Source organism: Stegostoma tigrinum, chromosome 1 (genome assembly GCF_030684315.1).
Source record: "Stegostoma tigrinum isolate sSteTig4 chromosome 1, sSteTig4.hap1, whole genome shotgun sequence".
In the NCBI taxonomy this organism is placed as follows: domain Eukaryota; kingdom Metazoa; phylum Chordata; class Chondrichthyes; order Orectolobiformes; family Stegostomatidae; genus Stegostoma; species Stegostoma tigrinum.
Window position 1 is genome coordinate 103533640 of NC_081354.1, and position 21162 is coordinate 103554801.

General features: G+C 40.8%; 1 protein-coding gene across 10 annotated transcripts in view; it reads right to left on the reverse strand.

Moving 5' to 3' along the window:
- LOC125458109 (gamma-aminobutyric acid receptor subunit alpha-2) overlaps window positions 1-21162 on the reverse strand; it is a 222924-nt gene that overhangs the window by 39301 nt on the left and 162461 nt on the right. For all 10 annotated transcript variants that reach the window (XM_048543026.2, XM_048543028.2, XM_048543033.2 and 7 more), the window contains exons 7-8: window positions 19340-19483; window positions 9880-10032 (exon numbers count right to left, since the gene is read on the reverse strand). In XM_048543026.2, the coding sequence (XP_048398983.1) occupies window positions 9880-10032; window positions 19340-19483 (297 nt within the window). The remainder of the gene's footprint in view (window positions 1-9879; window positions 10033-19339; window positions 19484-21162) is intronic.

Genomic DNA, 21162 nt, shown 5'->3' on the forward strand with positions numbered 1-21162 from the left:
TGCTGCTTGGCCTGCTGTGTTCATCCAGCTTCACACTTTGTTGTCTGGGTGTCATGTGCAGCTTGTTCATAGAATCCTAGGAAACTTGTCAGACTAATTTGCTGTGATCCTTTCACTACTTTCATTAGTTTGGAGGGCACCACAACAAGTCCAAATTCTTAGTTATATCCAGGCTAGGATTCCTGACACTGTTGTAGGTATTCCACTTTGTTCCTGCGCATAGGAATAATGATTGTTAATCAGTACAGAGTGATCTTATGTTTTCATCAATTCAAGTTAAAATGTAGGAAATTGACTCTGTATATTTATCATCCTCTCTCAATTTTCTCTGGCTTCTTATTTCAGGCTGAGTATTTCAAGAGAATTGCCTGCTATTTTAAGTAACTTAAAGATATAAGAAAGGTCATTAATTTATTCCACATCAATTATACAATAAGCAAATGTGTTTATCCAATGACAAAATTACAGTTATATTTACAAAATCATAGTCACCAGAAACCATAAAAATGCAGACGCGTTATAATATGGAAACAGGCCATTTGACGCAAGCAATATCTGCCAGTGTTTACCTTCCACACAAGCAAATAATTCTAATTAGAATTTTCCATCCTGCTCTCATAAAGCCCTCTGACTTCACCCACTGGGCCTGGCTAATCTGTGAAATAAATTCCACAGCCACCCATTTCTGAGGAAATTTCTCTTGATCTCTGACCTAAATTTTAAAATTCAATCCTCTATCCACAATCTCATGTTCTTGGTTCTCAACTATAGGAAATAATTTGCTTCCACCTGCCAAGCCTTTCCTGACATTAGAATTGGCCTAATGAAAAGCTCCAGGATTTTTTTTAGGTTTTGTTGAGGGAGTTTAGTGTAAGAGCTGGCGGGCATGTGTCTGAAATCTCCATTGCTTACTAGATCAGAATTTGTACATTTGCAGTGAGTATCTGAACCATGAAGGGTATGTGCCTGCTTCCAGAGGCTGGCAAATCGATGAAATAATGTGGATTCTGAAAATCTGCCAATGCAAACCCCATTCTGCCAACCACATTCGCATTCCTATTCTTGCAAGATGGCAGCGGTGGAGTAGGCAACATCCGAGCTCCTGTGCCCAGAGCTCATCCACTCTGTCCACTTTTCTTTTTTCCCTCTCACTTAATTTCTTTTTTTCTTCTTGATGTTTCATTTTTTTTGGAAGAAGTTGGTAAGAAGGCGGCTTTGTTGGGGTCCGGAGCGTGGCAGTGGCTGGTGAGCCCAGAGCGGGGGACCCTGGCAATTAGTGTCGAGGAGGTGGCTGGCGGAGGGACCCTGTATTGGCTGCTATATTGGCAGAGGTGAGGTCAGCATAGTGCAGGAGGGTTGTTTTGGGCAGTTGCTGTGGTGACGATGGCAGTTTCTCATGGCTAATGCGGGTGTGCCGCAGTCTGCTTTGGCAGCACAGCCCGAGATTCTCCTGGTCGGATCTGCAGCAGCTTCGGCTTTGAGATTGTTTCGGCCCAGAAGCCAGCAGTCTGGGATTCCTTTGGGCAGTTTTTGTGACATCTTCCTCCCTGGGATCAGCAGCAAGACTGGTTCTTGGGGCAGCTTCCGCAGAGTGCTGCGACCTGGAGTCCCAGCTGCCTGGTGTGGCGGTCTTGCAGCAGTACTGTCTTTTCCCAAACCCAGGAGCTGTGAATTGAACTAGTGAATTGGGCTTTTTCTTGAATTTAAATTTCTTTTCTTATCTATGCCTCTGTTATTAATATGGGTACCACGGTATAGTGACTTAAGCACTTTTCACTACTTTTTTAAAATAAAAAATACAGGTGAGAATAAATGACTATTCTATTCTATTCCTTGGAAAGACGGCAGGTCTGCTCTATTTCAAAGGAGCTGAATAATATCCAGAAAAAAACTTTGGTATTTGCAGGTGCCAATTCTGGAGCCCCCAAGAGCTTTCTGTTTGGTGTGAATGACAAATTGGTATTTCTATTTCTTTCCTCTCGGACTAATTTGGAACACTTACAGTGAAGAAAGAGGCCATTTGGACCCTTCAGTCTGCACTAACTCTCCAAACAGCTCTGCATCTAGATCCAAACTATTCCTGCAACCTCGCATTTACCATCATGAACCCACCTAACTTGTACATCCCAGGACACTACAGGGCAATTTAGCATGGCTAATCCACCTAATCTGCACACCTTTGGGCTGTGGGAAGAAACTAGAGCACCTGGCAAAAACCCACACAAACACAGGGAGAATGTGCAAACTCCACACAGGTGGCCACCCAAGGCTGGAACTGAACCTGGGTCACAGTGCTAACCACTGTGGCACCCAATCTGGAGTCGTAGGAAGCCAGATGGTGGGAATGTTTGCTCTCAGCCCTGCTTCCACTTGTGCCACTGGTAGAGGCTAGGACATGAACAAAAGTGAGGAAGGACCTCAGTGTTTAAACCTTTCCAAGGCTCTGTTTAAATCCCATTGTTCATCATACATTCCACTAGAATCACTGTGGGAGAAAGTCAGAAAGATTGCACATTGCTGGCATCTAACATTATAGAATCATTGAGTCCTAAAAGTGTGGAGACAGGACCTTCGGCCCAAACTGGTCCATGCTGACCAAAATGTCCATCCACGCTAACCCCATATCCATGCACTTGGTCTATAGCCTTCTAAAGTTTTCCTATCCATGTATTCGTCCAAATGCTTTTTAAATGTTGATAGTGTACCCATCTCAATCACTTCCACTGGCAGCTCATTCCATATGTGTGCTCCCCTCTGTTTAAAAAAAGTTGCCCCCCAGGTCCTCATCTATTCTTTCCCTTATTGCCTTAAACTGATGCCCCCTAGCCTTCAATTCCCCAACCCTGGGAAAAAAACTGAGTGCATTCACCCTACCCATGACTCTCATGTTCCTATACATTTCTATAAGATCACCTTTCAGTCTCTTATGCTCTAAAGAAAAAATGTCCCAGCTTGTCCAACCTCTCCCTTGAGTCCTAGCAGCATCCTTGTAAATTTCTTCTGAACTCTTTCGACTTTAAAAACATCCTTCCTATAACAAGGTGACAAAACTGAACACAATACTCCAAGTGCGGCCTCCCCAACATCCTGTAAACTGCAACATAACTTCCTAACTTCTGTACTCAGTGCCCTGGCTGATGAAGGCCAGTGTGCCAAAAGATTTCTGCACTGCCCCGTCTACCTGTGATTCCACTTTTAGAGAACCGTGCACCTGAACTCCAAGGTGCATCTGTTCTGCTACACTCCATATGGCCCTACTATTCACCATGAAACTCCAACTCTGATTTGACTTTCCAAAATGCAACACTTCACATTTATCTATATTAAACTCCATTTGCCATTTCTCAGCCCACTTCCCCAGCTGATCAAGATCCAGCTGCAATTTCTGATAACCTTACTAATCATGCCTTGTACATTCTCTTCCAAATCATTGATATGGATAACAAACTGCAATGGGACCAATACTGATCCCTGAGGCACACAACTAGTCACAGGCCTCCAGTTTGACAAGCATCCTTCCAGTATTAATCTCTGCTTCGTACCATCAAGCCCATTGTGTATCTAAGGCCTTATTAAAATACATATAGACTACATCTACTGCCCTTCCCTTATCAATCTTCCTGATCACTTCATCAAAGAACTCCAACAAATTTGTGAGGCATGATCTCCAAATGCACAAAGCCACATTGACTACTCCTAATCAAACCCTGTCTTTCCAAATGCATGTGTACCTTAACCCTTAGAATCTTCTCAAGTAACTTACCTACCACAGAAGTTAAGCCTACTGGTCTATGATTCCCAGGTTTGTCTTTGCAGCTCTTCTTGAATTAGGGCACAACATTTGCTACCCTCCAACCTTCCAGGACCTCACCCATGGCTAACGATGATACAAATATATCAGCCAGCACTCCTGCAACTTCTTCAGGGTTATTGGATATATCTGGTCAGGACCAGGAGATTTATCTACCTTCATGAATTCTAGCACTTCCAACACCTACTCAAACGTGATATGGACTGTCCCCAAGATATTGCCACTAACTTCCCTAAGTTCCTCAGTCTTCATATCTTTCTCCACGGTTAACACAGAGGAGAAATATTCATTGAGGACCTCGCCCATGTCCTGTGGTTCCACACATTCATTGCTAAATGTAAACTACTTAAACTGTCCCTGGTGCACTGAGATTACTATTTATTATTCAGGCATTAAGGCTGAACTGGTTACAATGGCACATATCAACATATAATCAAAGGGAATAATGAAGCTTTGAATTAGAAAAATAATAGTTCACAGAAATGGAACCAGATAAATAAAAACTGATGAAGGGTCTAGGCCCGAAACGTCAGCTTTTGCGGTCCTGAGATGCTGCTTGGCCTGCTGTGTTCATCCAGCTCCACATTTTGTTAAATAAAAACTGATCAGTGTTTTAATAGCAACATGCATTACTTCTTGACATTCATGCAAAGTAAAATGTGTCACTAGATCACAAATTACAGCAAGAGTCTGATAAAAATGGAGAATGAGTTTTCATTCTAGTTTATTGATGTATTCACTCACTCTGAGGATAACATTTCACATTTTATTAAAAATGCTGCATGTAATTATACCAAACAAGAACCATACCCTTACCACAACAGATTCAGAAAAATTTTCCATTTCAACACTTTGTTTTAATTTTCAGTATTTCTAATGTAAATCCTTTCTCTTTTATATAATTACTGCTGGCCATTTTTATATTAAGAATAAGAGCAAAGGAGCCATCTTTCCCTCCTTACTTTGGTTGTATGGGCATTTAGAATTGATTCTTTATCTGATCAAATACTGAGAATTCCTGTCTCTTCTGCCACAATCGTCACAGAAGGAAAGGCAAGAGCAATGACACGTTTCTGAAGCGCCATCACTCGATCTGGTGCTGGCAGACACAAGCACAGCTTCTGCTGCTGTGTGACCTTTAGACAGCAGTGTAGAGTCAAGATCTGCAAACAAAATTGGGCTGCACAGTAGCTCAGTGGTTAGGACTGCTACCTCACAGCACTAAGGACACGGGTACAATTCTATCTTTGGGAGATTGGGACTTTGATTGGGTGATATAGAGCTGAAAGATGAGGACCAAGAACACTGAAATGTTTGATGCATTTTGAGGCATGCTTGACAGTGTCCAGAAGCAAGTAGAATTCAGCTTCAATATGACAGAGACCATCATGCAGAACTCAGTGCTGAATACTGTAGAGATTATGACCAACTCAGAGCAACATTTACATGAGTCCAAATTACTGGGTTTGATATCTATTATTGAAGCTTCTACTGCAGTATAGACACAAAACAGCTAGTATGTCAGTGCTGCAGTGAAAATCAGCAAAATCACGCTCCAAATGCTGCAACCGTGGTGGCCGATTATTGTGACCAAAGCGGTGTGCAGATTTGCCTTGCACTGTGTCCTCCAGTCCAATTACTAAGGTCGTGAAGCACCAGTCACAAGGGAACAAGTGACTGAATAGAGCTCTCAGATAGCCCACCGAAGTGACGGAAACCTAGAGGCTCCATCACTATGTCCTTCTTCACCTCCCTCTGTGTAGGACTATTTCTCTCTTTACTCTCTGCTCCACTATTCTATCGTGTGGCAGACACAGACAGTCTGCATCAACTGGCCTTATCACTGTTGTAGTATTTTTCTGGGACAAGTCACAAAATCCTCAACACTCCCTCTCAAATCCACCAACACTTAAAATCATTTCCAAAAACAGTCTGCAGTATTACCACAAACTTTCCAAAATGCAGACTTTACTTAAGATTGTCTCTGCTGAAAGCTTATTGTTTTTTTTTCCTTCAAATGGTATCAGTAACGGTTCCATCCTGCCTCTTGGTCAGGAGTTGCCTATGGATGTTGATGGAGAAGTCTGGGATTGAAGGAAACAATTTGCTGAGTCTGACTTTGTCAGACAGTTGCTTGAATAATCTTTGGGGCGGTGTGATTTGGAGAATTTGGATGAGTGGGCAAATGCGTGGCAGATGCAGCTTAATGTGGATAAATATAAGGTCATTCAAAATTGGTAAAAAAACACAGGAAGGCAGATTATTAACTGAATAGCAATAGATTAGGAAAGGGCAGAGTACGATGAGACCTGGGTGTTCTTACACACCATTTGTTGGTGCAGGTGCAGCTGGTGGTGATGAAGGTAAATAGTATATTGGCCATCCTAGTGAGAGGGATTCAAGTACAGGAGCAGAGATGTGTTGCTGCAGTTGGGAAGGGCCTTGGTGAGGCTGTGGAATACTGTGAGGTTTTGGTCTCCTTATGTGAGGAAAGATATTCTGATGCTATGGAGGAAGTGCATTCCTCCGATTGCAGGAAGACATACAAAGAGAAAGTGGATTGGTTAAGACTTTAGCTCACTGGAATTCAGAAGAGTGAGGAGGATCTCATTGAAACCTCTAAAACTCTAGTAGGACTAGAGAGTATACATGCAGGAAGGACATTCCTGATGGCTGAAGAGTTCAGGACAAGGGTTCCAGTTTAAGGATATGGATAAACCCTTTAGCACTGAGACTGGGAAAATGTCATCACCCAGAGAGTAGTGAGCCTGTGGAATTCTCCGCCACAGAAAGCACATGAGGCCAAAGTATTGACAGTTTTCAAGAAGGAGTTGGATAATTTGCTAATGTGCCATCTAGCTCTCTAAATTTAAGGCACTCAAAAGAAAATTATTCAAAAGGAAACAGTGAACAAAGTCCCAGGGAGGAAGCAGGAGAATCGCATTAAGTGGCATATTCATTTGGAGAGTTGGCACGGACATGATGGGCTGAATGGCTTCCTTCTGCACTGTAACAATTCTGTGAATCCAGGTAAAATCTTGTGAGTGGGGACCTTCACTGAATCTCTGGTTTGCTAGGGAATGGGATGGGGGCTGTTAAGGAAGAAGATCCCACTCGCATCTGGCACAAGCCCATGCAGCATCCCTGCTGGGCTTTGCCCTTAGCATGGGCTTCTTAAAGTGGATATATGCCACCATCACTAAGAGGTATAACTGTGATGTAGGAAGAGGCATGCCAGCAGGCCACCCACTGGACATTAAACGCCCACTCCCACCCTTCTATTTTCAGTCACATCTACTTCCCCTTGGTCGTGAGCTCACAACCATAGGAAATTATCTCTTACCATTTATTCTTTCCCATCTCTTTGCAATTTTCATAAAAAAGTTATTAAACCCAATAGAAACTGAATCAAGCATTCTTTGTATTTTGAGTTCTCCAGATAGAGTAGCATTATAGCATAAAGGTGTAATATTTTCTCAATGTTCTATATTATGCGTAAGAAAAATGCCTTTCTGTTTACTTAGTACCATTAATGTAGAAAAACGTTTGGAAGAATTTTACATGAGCAAAACCAGGCAAACATTGGCAGTAAGCCAGGGAAACAATATTGGCACAGGTGACTTCACTCTTCAAGCATCCAACTGTCGTCTGACCCAGATTTAATATTGATTCCTCATTACTTTTTGACCATTATACTAATATTTAGCCAGAACATCTCTACTGTATTAACTTTCTTTATGTTATTTTTCACTGGAGCTTCTTTTAATGTCTTAAAAACTGAACCACGGATTCATTTGCTCTTCCCTGTCACTCAAAGTTTCCAATTCAAAATAAAACACTTCTTTTGCAAAATGTAAAACATCAGAAGTAAGGACTTCGAAATCCATATGTCACTCTATTGCCCAGTCTGTAACTTTACCAATATTCCCTTGTAGCATTGATTGGCTATCAGAATTATTTACAATGCCTTCCACTTTGCCTGTATCTGCAAATCTGTGCTCCTGAGATGCTGCTTGGCCTACTGTGTTCATCCAGCTTCACACTTCGTTATCTTGGATTCTCCAGCATCTGCAGTTCCCATTATCTCTGCAAATCTGGATGCCTCTCACATCCCAAGTAATTTCTTTACACAGTGAATAGAAGCAGTTCCAGAACGGAACCCGCTGGTGGGGTACCATTTCTCACTTTCAATGACTCTGAGAAATAGTCTTTTAACTGCCTCCCTCAGCTTCTTCCTTGTTTGCTTTGTTACACAGAATTCTATAGCCCTTAATCCCTGATTGTCTGCCGTGTGGTACTTGTCAATGGTGGTTTGAAGTCTTAAGCGCATTGTACAAACTACATTTCCAGAATTCAACATATCCATCCCTTTCTACAACAGATTTATAAACACAATCTTTCATACTTAAATACATATGGCTGCTTTTAAACATTTTATTCACATTGTAACATCTTGTAATTCTCCTCTAATTGAATTTGTGGAATCATAACTGTAAAATTGCAACACTAAAGAATGGTTTTCTTGCACATCTATGGCTTCTAACTGCTTTCAAAGCTATAAAATGAGTTTTAAAAGTCAAGTGTTAGAAAATTAACATTCAACTTCCTCTGTGGGTTGTAAATTATCTTTCAAAGCAGCTTTAGAGATGCAAAATTGTGGAGTTAATATTGTAAATGTGATGGTCCAATCCCAATGTTTTCCTTTGCCATACAATCTAAGAAAAATTACCACAAATTTACCTCACATAAAACATAGATGCCTCTATAGCTAGCAGAACAAAGACACCATTACTTACATTTTAAAGCCAATGTCCAGATCTTTGAGGATCCAGGCCTTAATCCTATTTGGAACCCCTGGATCCCTCTTCTCACGATCTAGCTTCTACTTACATTGATGACTTCCTCTGGCTATTCAGGAAGTTTGATCGTGAAGCTGGTGATCAATTCATCTGGCTCTCTTTTGGATGTTGTAGTTGACTCTGACCTAATAAATCTGTGTTGCTACATATTGTCTTCATTTTTCCCACTTCCATTCTCTTAATCTTCCATTACTCAGTGGTCTTGAAACATTAGTTCTGTTTCTGCCGGTCCTGTTGAGTTTCTCCAGCATTCTCTATGTTTCGATCAACTTGACAGGATGGTAGGGTCTCCAATTGTCCCAATTTTGAAACAATCAATGACAGTCAATGTCAGAAACATAACAAACTGCTTCCATCTGCCCTGACTCCCTTCTCTCCCTGGCATCTGCCTCACAAGAAAAACATAAAGATTTACCTTAGCACCTTGAAACCCAGAGGGCACAGCTTCAACCAATGCACTTTAGGATTCCGGAGCCTGTTGACCCAGGTTGGCAGTGTCCAGGCTTCTGATAGGATGAAATACTCACCGTCACCTGCCTGCCAGCATGTAATATGCTGACTGTGGGCAATCCAGTACGCTCTCTCACTGGGAAGTGGAGTGGCAAAAGCTCTGCCCCATATTTTAAAGAAATCCAGAAAACTGTCCCTGTAATATTCTCCTGTAAGCTTTCCCGTAAGATTGGACATGGTAATTTCATCCACAGCAAACCTGTACTAAACATAGTAAAGTTGCATAATCTTTCAGATCAATGTTATTATCTTATAGGAATCATCAACAAAGCCTCACGTTGCCCTCTGTTATTAACTAAAAACCGGCCATTTACAAAGATGAGCTTGTTGTGATATGACACATGGTGCACCAATACAACATGAACATGATGTTTAAGAATTACATTTTCTGTCAGCTCTGAACTAATTGGCACACTTTAGTGGTCATTTATATATTTGCTTATGCCATATATCTTAAAAACAAAAAGGCTGCAACAGTGAAAACACTCTTCAAACACATATGAGATTATGCAAATGATCTTGCAAAACCAATTCCTTTTTGGCTTATTTATCTCAAGTGAAAAGGCATTAGGAACTAAATATCCCAATGAAAATGTTAGAAAATATTTATTCCAGTTGGTTCAATATTATCTCTGGAGTTCTCTAACACATCTGTAAGTTAGCTTCTAAGTATTTCAGTAGTGTGTTAAATGTACTCACCAAAGACAGTCCTTGCAGGCACTGATTCTCTATTCAACCAAAATGACACTTGTGAAAGAATGACAGTCATGATACACGGCAGGTAGGTCTGGATCACAAAGTAGCCAATTTTTCTCTTCAGGTGAAAATACGTTGTCATAACTTTGTATTCACCTGAAATGAAACACCAACGAAAAGTGGGTTTGCAGTGAAAACGATTACACTAATCCTATTAATCAATATATTCAAAATAATCTTTATAAACATTGTAAACCTAAATTACATAAAGTATCAGTGCTATTCCCTGTAGTTTTTTTTGGGTTGACATACAAGAAAAATGTTAAGGAGATTCAAACTACATTGAACTTATTAAATTTGAATTTTAGATAAGATGCGCCATTAGACCTGTGTAATCAGAAAATTATTTAAAGTGGAACTACCAGAATTAAGTTAAAGGCGACATGCTGACCACACACTTTTGGCCTGTAAGGTGTGGTTTAAATCCATGTACAAATACCATGGCTTCATTTTTAAGTACCCATCCCAGGAGTGGGCCAGCAGGCAGTATTGGTGTACAACTGATGCAAGCGGCATTGAGCCTGTCACTTACCTACTTCTGCAATAACTTACAGCAGCAGGAGCACGGTACCAAGCTTGTTTTCAGCTGAACATAATATCTATTTAGAATACCTTTATAGGATTAGTTTGTACATTACATCAGCAATAAGAATTCACTCTAATCTTAGATTTCACTGGAGACTATCATACAACTCAAATGTAATGCAACTGGCCATTAAGTACTATGTAATAGATCTATTCTGCTCAACAAGACTGAGCTTCGCTTCTGCCGAAGTCTCCATGTGGGAATCCTTCCACAATTGATGTCAATAACTTAGACCAATATAGTTAAGAGGGTTTGGAGCACAGAATATACCCTAGGTATGTCAGTTGGTACTGGTGGACGCAACCACAACATATACCGCATATTTCCCCACTCCTACATGTATAACACCCACCCAGAACCCTGCCCTACAGAACCACTCCCTCACTTCACCTCACTTATTCGTCATCCTGCACCAAGCAAAGCCTAGGACATCATAACTTCCCCCCTCTACTGCATGTCTGACTTTATAGTTCCTCAGCATGGTGGGCTACCTATAGTTAAAGCAATTCCAGAAGGAAGTGCCAGTAAAATTTGCAAATGGCATGCAAAACACTGTTTTACTACCTTGTATCCTTCAGAATGGATGTCCAGCATGCCCAGAACATTCATTTTGAAGTATTACTGGGTTTTTAACTGTCTGGTCAGGTTATTCTTCTCAGTGATATCACTGAGACTACAGAACAGCCAGTCAGTTTACAGGCTGACAGCTCTTGTAAGTGGTATTTCCTCCATGATAGGGTACAGGTCCCATTCTGAGTTACTTTAACGTCCAGTGGTCAGATACTCGCTGCAGTGCAACCTGTCCCTAACTTTTAAACGAACAGAGGTTGGGTTGGGGGGGGGGGGGGGGGGGGGCGGCAGCGGCGGGTGTTGCCAGGCCGCATAAACCAGGCTCAATTTCTCATCTGGACAGGATGTTAACCTACTTGCCTATAAGTTAATGTAAAACCAGGGATGCTGAGGCTCAGATTGTAGCTTTGAGCCAACTTCTCATTGATGTTGTCTACTACTGACTTCCTGATAAGTTTACAGTTGCACAAATCACTACTTGCACAATAATTTGAATAAGAGGTTCCTGAAGCCAAAATCTCAAAATATTGAAACACAGAATCATAAGCTGGTTAAAGCATGGAAGGCCATTTGGCCTATCATATCCTTCTGCAAAGTCAACTCAGCTAGTACCATTCCCCAATCCTTTTGTGAATAATTTCAATTTGTGTGCTTCTGGTTATGAAACTGAGACAGTTTTTATTAATACCGACTCTGTTTAAACCCCTTGTGATTCTGAACACATCTTTCAAGTCTTCTTTTAAACTTCTCCTCCAAGGAGAACAAGCACAGCTTCTCCAATCTATTCTCATAACTGAAGTCCATCATCACTGGAATCATTCCGATCATTCGCTTTGTACCCTTCCAAAAGCCAGCACATTCCTCTTAAAAAGTAGCGCTCAGGAATGAAGACAGTTTACCCGTCAAGGCCAAACCAAAACTTTATAAAGGTTCATATGTCAATTTATAAAACTCATAATACTTTCTCCTTTTTAAAATGGGTTATTGTTGCCCTAAATACCGAATAAATTACCAAGATAAACTTATAAAATATGGCTGTGATTTATTAAGAAACCAGGTAGCACCTTGAACCTTAATAGCCTTACTGTGCTCCTTCTATGAAGTGATGACTAATGTGTTTAATGCCCCATAACCTGCTCCCGCAGCCTTATTACCTATATGGCTGTTGATTAAATTTCCAGTAAATGGCACCCCTGAGATATTGATGGTCGGACATTCATGGGGGATGATTGGAATTTGGTTAGATGGTTACCCCTTTATGGTGTGAATGCTACATGTCACTTATCAGCCCAAGCTTGGATGTTTGCCAAGTCTTGCTGCAGAAATGTGAATGGAACTGAATGTTAAGCAATCATGAACATCCCACTTTTGTCTTATGATGGACGTTATCCATCATTGTTAAGCAACTGAAGATGGTTGGGCCTTGAAAACTATTCTAAGAAACTCATGCAGTGGTGCTCTGAGACTGAGATAATTGGCTCCAACAACCACAATAATCTTTCTTTGTGCTAAGTATTACCCAATCAGTGGAGGCTTTTTGCTCTCAATTTCTATTAACATCAGTTTGACTAGGCTTCCTTGATCCTTTATTCATTCATGGGATGAGGGTACCACTGGCTAAGTAGCATTTATTGCCCGCCCCTAACTGCCCAGTGGGAAGCTAAGGGTCAACCATGTTGCTGTGGGTTTGAAGTCTCATGCAAGCCAGACCAGGTAAGAATGGCAGTTTCCTTCCCTAAAGGATATTGGTGAACCAGATGGGTTTTTCCAACATTTGACAATGGATTCACGGTCATCATTAGATTCTTAATAACAGATTTTAATTGAATTCAAATTCCACCATCTGCCATGGCAGATTCGAATCCGACTCCCCAGAACGTTATCTGGGTCTCTGGATTAACAGTCCAGCGATAATACCACCAGGTCATTGCTTCCCCTCAATGATGCTGCACTCAGTCACATACTGCCTTGATGCCAAAGGCAGTCTTCTTCCCTCATCTCTAGAATGCAGACTTTTGTTATGCAGTTTTGGATCCACACCAGAGAATTTGGGTTTAGGACAGACTGGTTAAAGAGAAGGAATGGTGATGAACTGTCTTCAGGCTTAAGCTTTTGAACAGCTCTGTTTATTGTGTGTTGACACTATAAACATCTATAGATGGCAATCTGAGACATAACAGATTCAGAGTTAACATTTCAGGTCCAGTGACCATTTCTCAAAATGTTAACTCTGATTTGTCTCCATTGATCTGCTCAGCTTCGCCAGCAACTTCTGTTTTTGTTTCTGAATTTTAGCATCTGCAGTTCTTTGATTTTTATAGAGCAGATTCATTTTGTTTATTGTTATATTGTTAAGAGACCATCGACATATGCTTTTCTCTTCAAATCTACTTCAATACTACTTCTACCTATTAACTCCTCCCACACTGTGCTATTTATGCTTTATTGAAAGCAGCTCTATCACATCTTTGTAAGTCTGCTCCAGGGTGCAAAAGTCATTCAACAAAAATGTTGAATGTTGTGTATGTTTGGACCAAGTGTGTATAGAGATTCCCTTGCCAGGGGCTATCTGAACAATAGTGAGCCCAGAATATTGCTGGCTAACTTTCACTTGATAACACTGTCGCTAACACCTTTTATTGTTTTACTGATGACTGAGAATAGACTGATGAGACAGTTATAAGCCTCACTGTATCTGTGCTTTTCATGTAAAGGTCATACCCAGGCAAGTTTCCACATTATCAGATAGATGCCTGTTTTGTAGCTAAACTTGAACAGCTTGGGCATGAACACAGCTAATTCTAGAGAAGACATCTTTGGTATCATTGCTGGAGTGTTGTTGGGCCCATAGAATTTGTAGTATCCAGTGTCGTCAACTGTTTCTTGATATCATATGTGGTGAACTGAGTTGGCTGGCATCAATGATGCTGGGGAGATTCTGGAAGTGGTTAAGATGCATCATTTATACAGCTGTAGTGGTTGAGGATTATTGTAAGTATTTCCTGCCTTGAGCTTTACACTGTTATGCAAGGCTCTCCAATCACTGAGGATGGAGATGATTTTGGAGCTGCTGCTCTGGTAAATTGATTGTATATTACTGTGTACAATTAAATGCAGAAAAACTCCAGAACTCTATCTGATCATTGGTCTTGGGATTACATATCTCTATTATATACTGCTTCCAGTATTTAACATGGCTGTAGTTCTATATCTTGGTTCGCCAGGTTGACACCTCAGTTTTAGATGTGCCCGGTGCTGCACCTGGCATCCCTTCGTTGAATAAGGGTTCATCTCCTGGTGTGATGATAGCAGTGGAGTGGGGTCTATGCCAGGTCATGAGTTTGCACAATGATGACTGAATACAATTTTAGTGCTGCTAAGGCTCACGGTGTCTCATGAGCTACTTTGTGTGTTCTGAGTGTATCCCATTTCATGGTGATATTGCTGCCCAATATGTCAGAGGGATTTTCAGTGTGAAGGGAGGACTTTGTCTCCACAAGGTCTGTTCAATTGTCACTCATAGCAATACTTTCATGGGCAGATGTATCTGTGGCAGATAGGATGGTGAGAACATGTTTTAAAGTAATACAAAGAGTTTGCAAACGTATGTAGACTGTTTGAGTGCGTAAGCAAAAATAAGACAGATGAAGCAAAATATGGTGACCTTATTGAAACATATAAAATGTTGAGGCAACTTGAGATGAGCCATGCTGAAGGAAATCTATACCTAAGAAGCATAGTTTCAGAATAAAGGGTCTGCTGTTTAAGATGGAGATGTAGAGGATTTTTTTTTCACTCAGAGGGTCATTAACCTTTGGAAACTGGAAGTCGGGTAATTTGACATATTCATGACTAAGATAGATAGATGCTTGATTAACAAGACAGTCAAACGTTTTAAGATACAGGAGTTTAGTGAAGTTAAGGCCACTACCTGATCAACCATGATCTTAATGAGTGAGCCCAATTGGCCTACTCTTTCCCTATTTCTTCCAGCCTTAACGAAATAGCTCAGTTTTAGAGTCATAGAGTCACAGAGCATGGAAACAGACCCTTCAGACCCTTCATTCATGCCAACAACGTTTCCTCAGTTGAACTAGTTCCATTTGCCTGCATTTGGCCCACGTTCCTCTAAACCTTTCCTATCTATGTACCTATCCAAATATCTTCTAAATGTTGTAATTGTACTCACCTCTATCACTTCCCCCAGTATCTCGTTTTGTACATACACACCATCCACTGTATGAAAATGTTGCCCCTTAGGTCACATTTAAATCTAGCTCCTCTCATTTTAAACCTATGCCCTCTAGTTTTGGACTTCCCTACTTTGGGGGAAAGGCCCTGGCTATTCACTTTATCTATGTCCCTCATGATTTTTATAAATCTTTATCAGATCACCCCTCAGCTTCCGAAGCTCCAGGGAAATGAAGTCCCAAGCTATCCACCCTCTTCTTACTGTCCTCACAACAATACATAAATTCAAGATCTCCAAAACTACATGACTCTTCTGTCAAAAATCTGTTCAGCTCTTCATGTACATTTCTCAATTTTGACAACTGGCCTCCAATAAACTTAATTTAGTAAAAGATAATTGATTGCATTGGCTGAAAGTGAACACCACTTATCATTTCAATAGGTTTAGTGGTCCGTAAGTTAGTATTTTACATGGTTATTTAGTGATTAATGGTATTGAAAATGCAGGAAGGTTAAAGGCAGCTTTAAAAGTTATTGTTTTATGTTATGGCTCAGATTTTGTTTGTTGGTGCGGTTAGAAACCTTTTGTAACAATGCTAAACGTGGGGTTGAATCAAATGTGAAATTTCAAACAGACGCCACAGTAAGGTGAGATATAATGGGAACTGCAGATGCTGGAGAATTCGAGATAACAAAGTGTGGAGCTGGATGAACACAGCAGGCCAAGCAGCATCTCAGGAGCACAAAAGCTGATATTTTGGGCCTAGGCCCTTGATCAGAAAAGGAGGAGGGGGAGAGGGTTCTGAAATAAATAGGGAGAGGGGGGAGGCGGATTGAAGATGGATAGAGGAGAAGATAGGTGGAGAGGAGTGTATAGGTGGGGATATAGGGAGGGGATAGGTCAGTCCGGGGAGGATGGACAGGTCAAGGGGGCGGAATGAGGTTAGTAGGTAGGAAATGGAGGTGTGGCTTGATCCCCTCCTGGGAGGAGGGGATAGGTGAGAGGACGAGCCACAGTAAGGTGAAGTTGAGTGAGACTCACTCCCATGAAACTCTCAGAATGTGGCTGAATCACTACATAATACCAAAACTTTTAAAGCTGCCTTCAACCCTCTGCATTTTCAACGCTACTGATCTCTAAATATCTAAACTTTGCTTCATTTTGTGCCGGTGCCAGGTGTTGCTCTGATATTTGCCTATATTCACACTACAGGTCAGACACTTTGCAAATGCAGTTCTATATCGGAACCATTCAGATTTAATCAGACTGAACCGGGCATGGACTGGATTGAACATGTTTATTGATGTTGCTTAAGATAAAGATCTTCTTTTTATGGTTGTTCAGTAGTTGGATAAATAATTGCCATTAACATCATGTCTTATTTTCAGACTTCTTTTTGGTGACCTAAAGTATAAATTTCTCGACAGCAATCAGATGTGGCTGAAGTTGGAATTGACAGAGCCTTTGGGATGGATAGGAAAGCACAGGCTAACATGTTAAAAGATGGAAGAAATAGGTCAAGTGTAGGCCATTTGGGTACAATGTAGCCAGCAGTGGACAAGGTAGCAGAGTGTCCAGCTGCCCACAGCTCAATTGAACCAACAAAACATTCAATTGAAGGCTGTTCCTCCCACCTGTGACCAGCAGGAGACATTCAGGGGAATCTTAGCAGCCTCCTATCATGCACCAGAAAGGCAGGGTGTCTTGGGGAGGTGGGGAAAGAACAGACTGCAGGAGACGTTAAAGTGCCACTTTAAAGAAAAAGAACATGGCCTTGGGTCTTGAGCCCACTAGAGTAGCATTGCCCTACTCCCCCCAACAGCCCAACAACTTGTCCTGACTTGGGCCACAGCTGTCCCATACAAAACTGTGACTATCAAGTTATGTCAATGTCACAAGAGCAGGAAACGTGACAATGTAACTAAACATCACGCCAAAACACCACACAAAAAAAAGTGCAGTTCTCACTGAGTGTCTCATTAATGCCATTTTCTAATATTTATCTCTGATCTTGTGAAATGTGAGTGATTGCACTCAGATTTGTAAATAAATGGGAGGATTTTTTACGGAACAGAAAGATGAAGTTAGTACAAGTTGATGGTGTGCCTACTTTTGACTTGTCCAATTTTATATGTTGAGTTGCCCACAAACAGCCGAACGGCAAGACTGCTAGCAAATTGGATATCCAGGAAGGGATAGAAATGTTTGTGATGGGATGAGTGGTCACCAAATGTAATTTTTTTCTGCTACAGAAAGCAGTTGAGGCCAAAAACTGGTGGGATGTAGAGCTGGCGAACTGCCCTGGGTCACCCTTTTTTCTAATACTAACAAGTTCCAATCTTCAAAAATCACAGCAGATCTCCCTCTGGGATTAATTGCCAGCAAAAGTCCACTTGGAAGGGTGATTCATATTCTGAAAAATTATGTTTTCTGAAGAAACCTAGCATTCTCAAGTCTGGCGGGGATATTTGTGATCAAGAGTAATGATTAACAAAGCATTTGTAAACATCTTCAAGGTGCTCCAACAGAATGTGATAAACACACACATGCACAGAAATTAAAAACCAAAAGAACTGCAGATGCTGTAAATCAGAAACAAAAAGACAGATTGCTGGAAGTGCTCAGTAGGTTTGGTAGCATCTGTAGAGAGAAATCAGAGTTAACATTTTGGGTCAAGTGACCCTTCCTCAGAACAGTTCTGAGAGAGATCACTCGACCTGAAATGTTAACTGTGATTTCTCTCCACAGATATTGCCAGGCCTGCTGAGCTTTTAAAGCAATTTCTGTTTTCATTTATTCACAGAAATTAGTAGGGTTAACATTTATTATTTCATTTCCCACTAGTTACTAGAACAAATGGAGAACAAAATCACTTTAATTTCTCTAAGAAAATCTCACTAATGCTCAGCAATAGGCTTCTGCTTTAATACTGATCTGAAAATTTTAGACCACATTTGGATTTGACACACTGTTAAAGATAATCATCCCAGATAGCTGACCTTAAAATCAAGACAAAAACAATGATAAATTGCCACAGTTTGGCAGCTTATGAATAACAATTTCAAAGAATGAACTACAAACAGGTGCCTAGGAATTGAAGAGTTTTTCTTACCTACAGGAGGAACAGTGAGTAAAAATTTGTAGCTGCTCAACTGCCTATGCTGATTCTCACCCCAGGGTAACTATTAAAACCCAAGCCATTAAAAGCACCACAGAGATGTACCAATATTTCACAGATGCACCATTTCTCCCTGTCAGGGTATGAATGTAAGTTGGCCTAACACAATCCAAATGACCAGAGTTTCCAATTTCATTGAATTAACAGCTTTCCAAAATTCATGTTTTTATTTCCTTACTCATTCACGGGATGAAAGCATCACTGACCAGGCAGCATTTATTGCCCATCTCTAATTGCCCAGAGGGCAGTTTAGAGTCATCCACATTGCTGCGGGTCTGGAGTCACATGTAGGCCAGACCAGATAAGTTTGGAAGTTTTCTTCCCTCAAGGACATTAGTGAACCAGATGGGTTTTCCAACAATCGACAATGGGTTCATGGTCTTCATGAGGTTCTTAATTCCAGATATTTCAACTGAATTCAAATTCCACCATCTGCTGTGGCAGGATTCGAACTAATGTTCCCAAAATGCTATCGAGGTCTATGGATTAACAGTCCAGTGATAATACCACTAGGTCATTGCCTCCCCTTCCCAGGTCCTTACAAAAAGGTTACTTTGTTTTTCGCAGAGGGTTGGTGGTAGATGGTTATTTCAGTTTCATGGTACTGTCTCCAAATGTGATATCACCACGTGCGGAGGGCAGATGAAGGACCTAGTGGAATTTACAAGAGTGTCCACAAAGGGGTAGTCAGCTTTCATTACAAATTCCTACTCTCATGGCTTAGTACAAAGTTAACCTGCAACCCAAAACAGGCACACAATCTAGACCAGAATGTTACTCCCAAAAGGTTATCACAGGATCAGATCATTTTAGTGCAACCATTTTCATGCCAAATGAACATGCAAAAAAACTGTCAGCTAAATTGTTTTTCACAAACCTGTACTAGACTGGACAAGCTCTTCACCCACAGTTTGTCCGAGTAAATCATACTGATTCAGACGAGAGCCATCTTCTGCAACGACCACAGATTTTGCTGGTTCATTGGTCCAGTTGTAATTCACCTCTGTGCTTGTATATGCATCTACAGATACAATGAAAGAGAACATGATCAAGCAGGATAGAGATTATTGCCGTTGGCTAAGATACCAATCTGTGTATTCATCACTTGTCCCTGGAAAGCACAACTGATATACAGTTTAACCAGAGATATGAAGCCAGGGGTAATAAAATTGCATGCTGTGTTCACTTGCTTATCATTAGATGTGAGTCAACATCTCAAAGCTTTTATAAGTAAATGGGGCTTACTTTGGAAGTCTCCATTTCTGAAAACAGCAGGATAGAACCCAGCATATTGAACAGCAGTTGGGAGAATCACCATCATTCTTCAATGTTTACGCCTAAAGTGCCTTCTCACAAACACACGCATAAAACAGATGTTGGTTTGGATTTTGCTGAATTAACAACGGCAAAGCTTCTGAAACTGCTGTCGGTAGCACCGTGCTTCTCAAGAGGGTGCACCTTTACAGTTTCTTAGTAATGGAATATGCATAGAAATCAATAATACGGTTAATTTAGGTTAGTACTCGCCAGTCTCACACTGAGATTTGTGAATAAATTATTGTTCATTCAGGATTAACTCAGTTGATAATGGCATCAAAGGCAACTAATTAAAGATACATAATGAGGAACAACCTTTTTGGTTCTGAGCATTTGCAAAATTTTATCAGTATGGAGTCTATTCTCTCAGAGGAAAATTGTTACAGGCTTTTTAAAAGCAAAATTATCTTTAAGTTCTCATTATTCTTACAGTCAGAGTCATACAGCACAGAAACACACCCTTCAGTCCAACTCGTACATGCTGACTAGCTTTCTAAACTGAACGAGTCCCATTTGCCTGCATTCAGCCCATATTCTCTAAACCTTTTCTATCCGTGCACCTGTCCAAACAGCTTTTAAATGTTGTGCGTCTATCATTAACTCTGTCTGCTCATTCGATAAATGCACCATCCTCTGTGTGAAAAAGTTGCCCCTCAGGTCCCTTTTAAATCTTTCTCTTCTCTCCATAAACCACTGCCCTCTAGTTTTGGACTCCCTAACCTGGAGGCAAGACCTTGGCTACTTATCTTGACCATTCCCCTTGTGATTTGATAAACCTCTTTAAGGTCAAAACTCAGCAACTGATTTCCAGGGAATAAAGGTCCCAGCCTATCCAGACTCTCCTTCTAACTCAAACTTTGGTAACATCATTGTAAATCTTTTTTGCATCCTTTCTAGTTTAATAACATCCTTCCCATGCCAGGGCATTCCTGTTATTGCCATATTACTATAATGATTCTCATTTATGTCCCAAGCTTTATTTCACTCTCCATATGATAATTTAAGTTGAATTTAGATTTCCTGTTTTTTGTTTATTTCCTGCTTACTATCGAAGTGCCTCAGTGAAGATTCCCCGACCTGTTTGATAGGGAAGCTTCTGTTGCTCACAAACTCCACTGAGACGCCAAGTAGAGAATGCCAAATTCATACTGAAGCTGGATGGCAAGAAGCATTTACAGCCTGTTAAAATCTGTGGTTATATGACACAAGGAGAATGGGGAAAAGCTGCTCTTCTCCAGCTTACAACAAAGTCCAGGCCCATATTAAAGACCCAGGAGCAGTGTGTTCTGCTTACAGTAACTACTTTAACAGGCAACACAGAGGACAGTAGATTTCTATTACATTTTGCTGGCTAATTAAAATAACTGACACCAGAGTTTCACC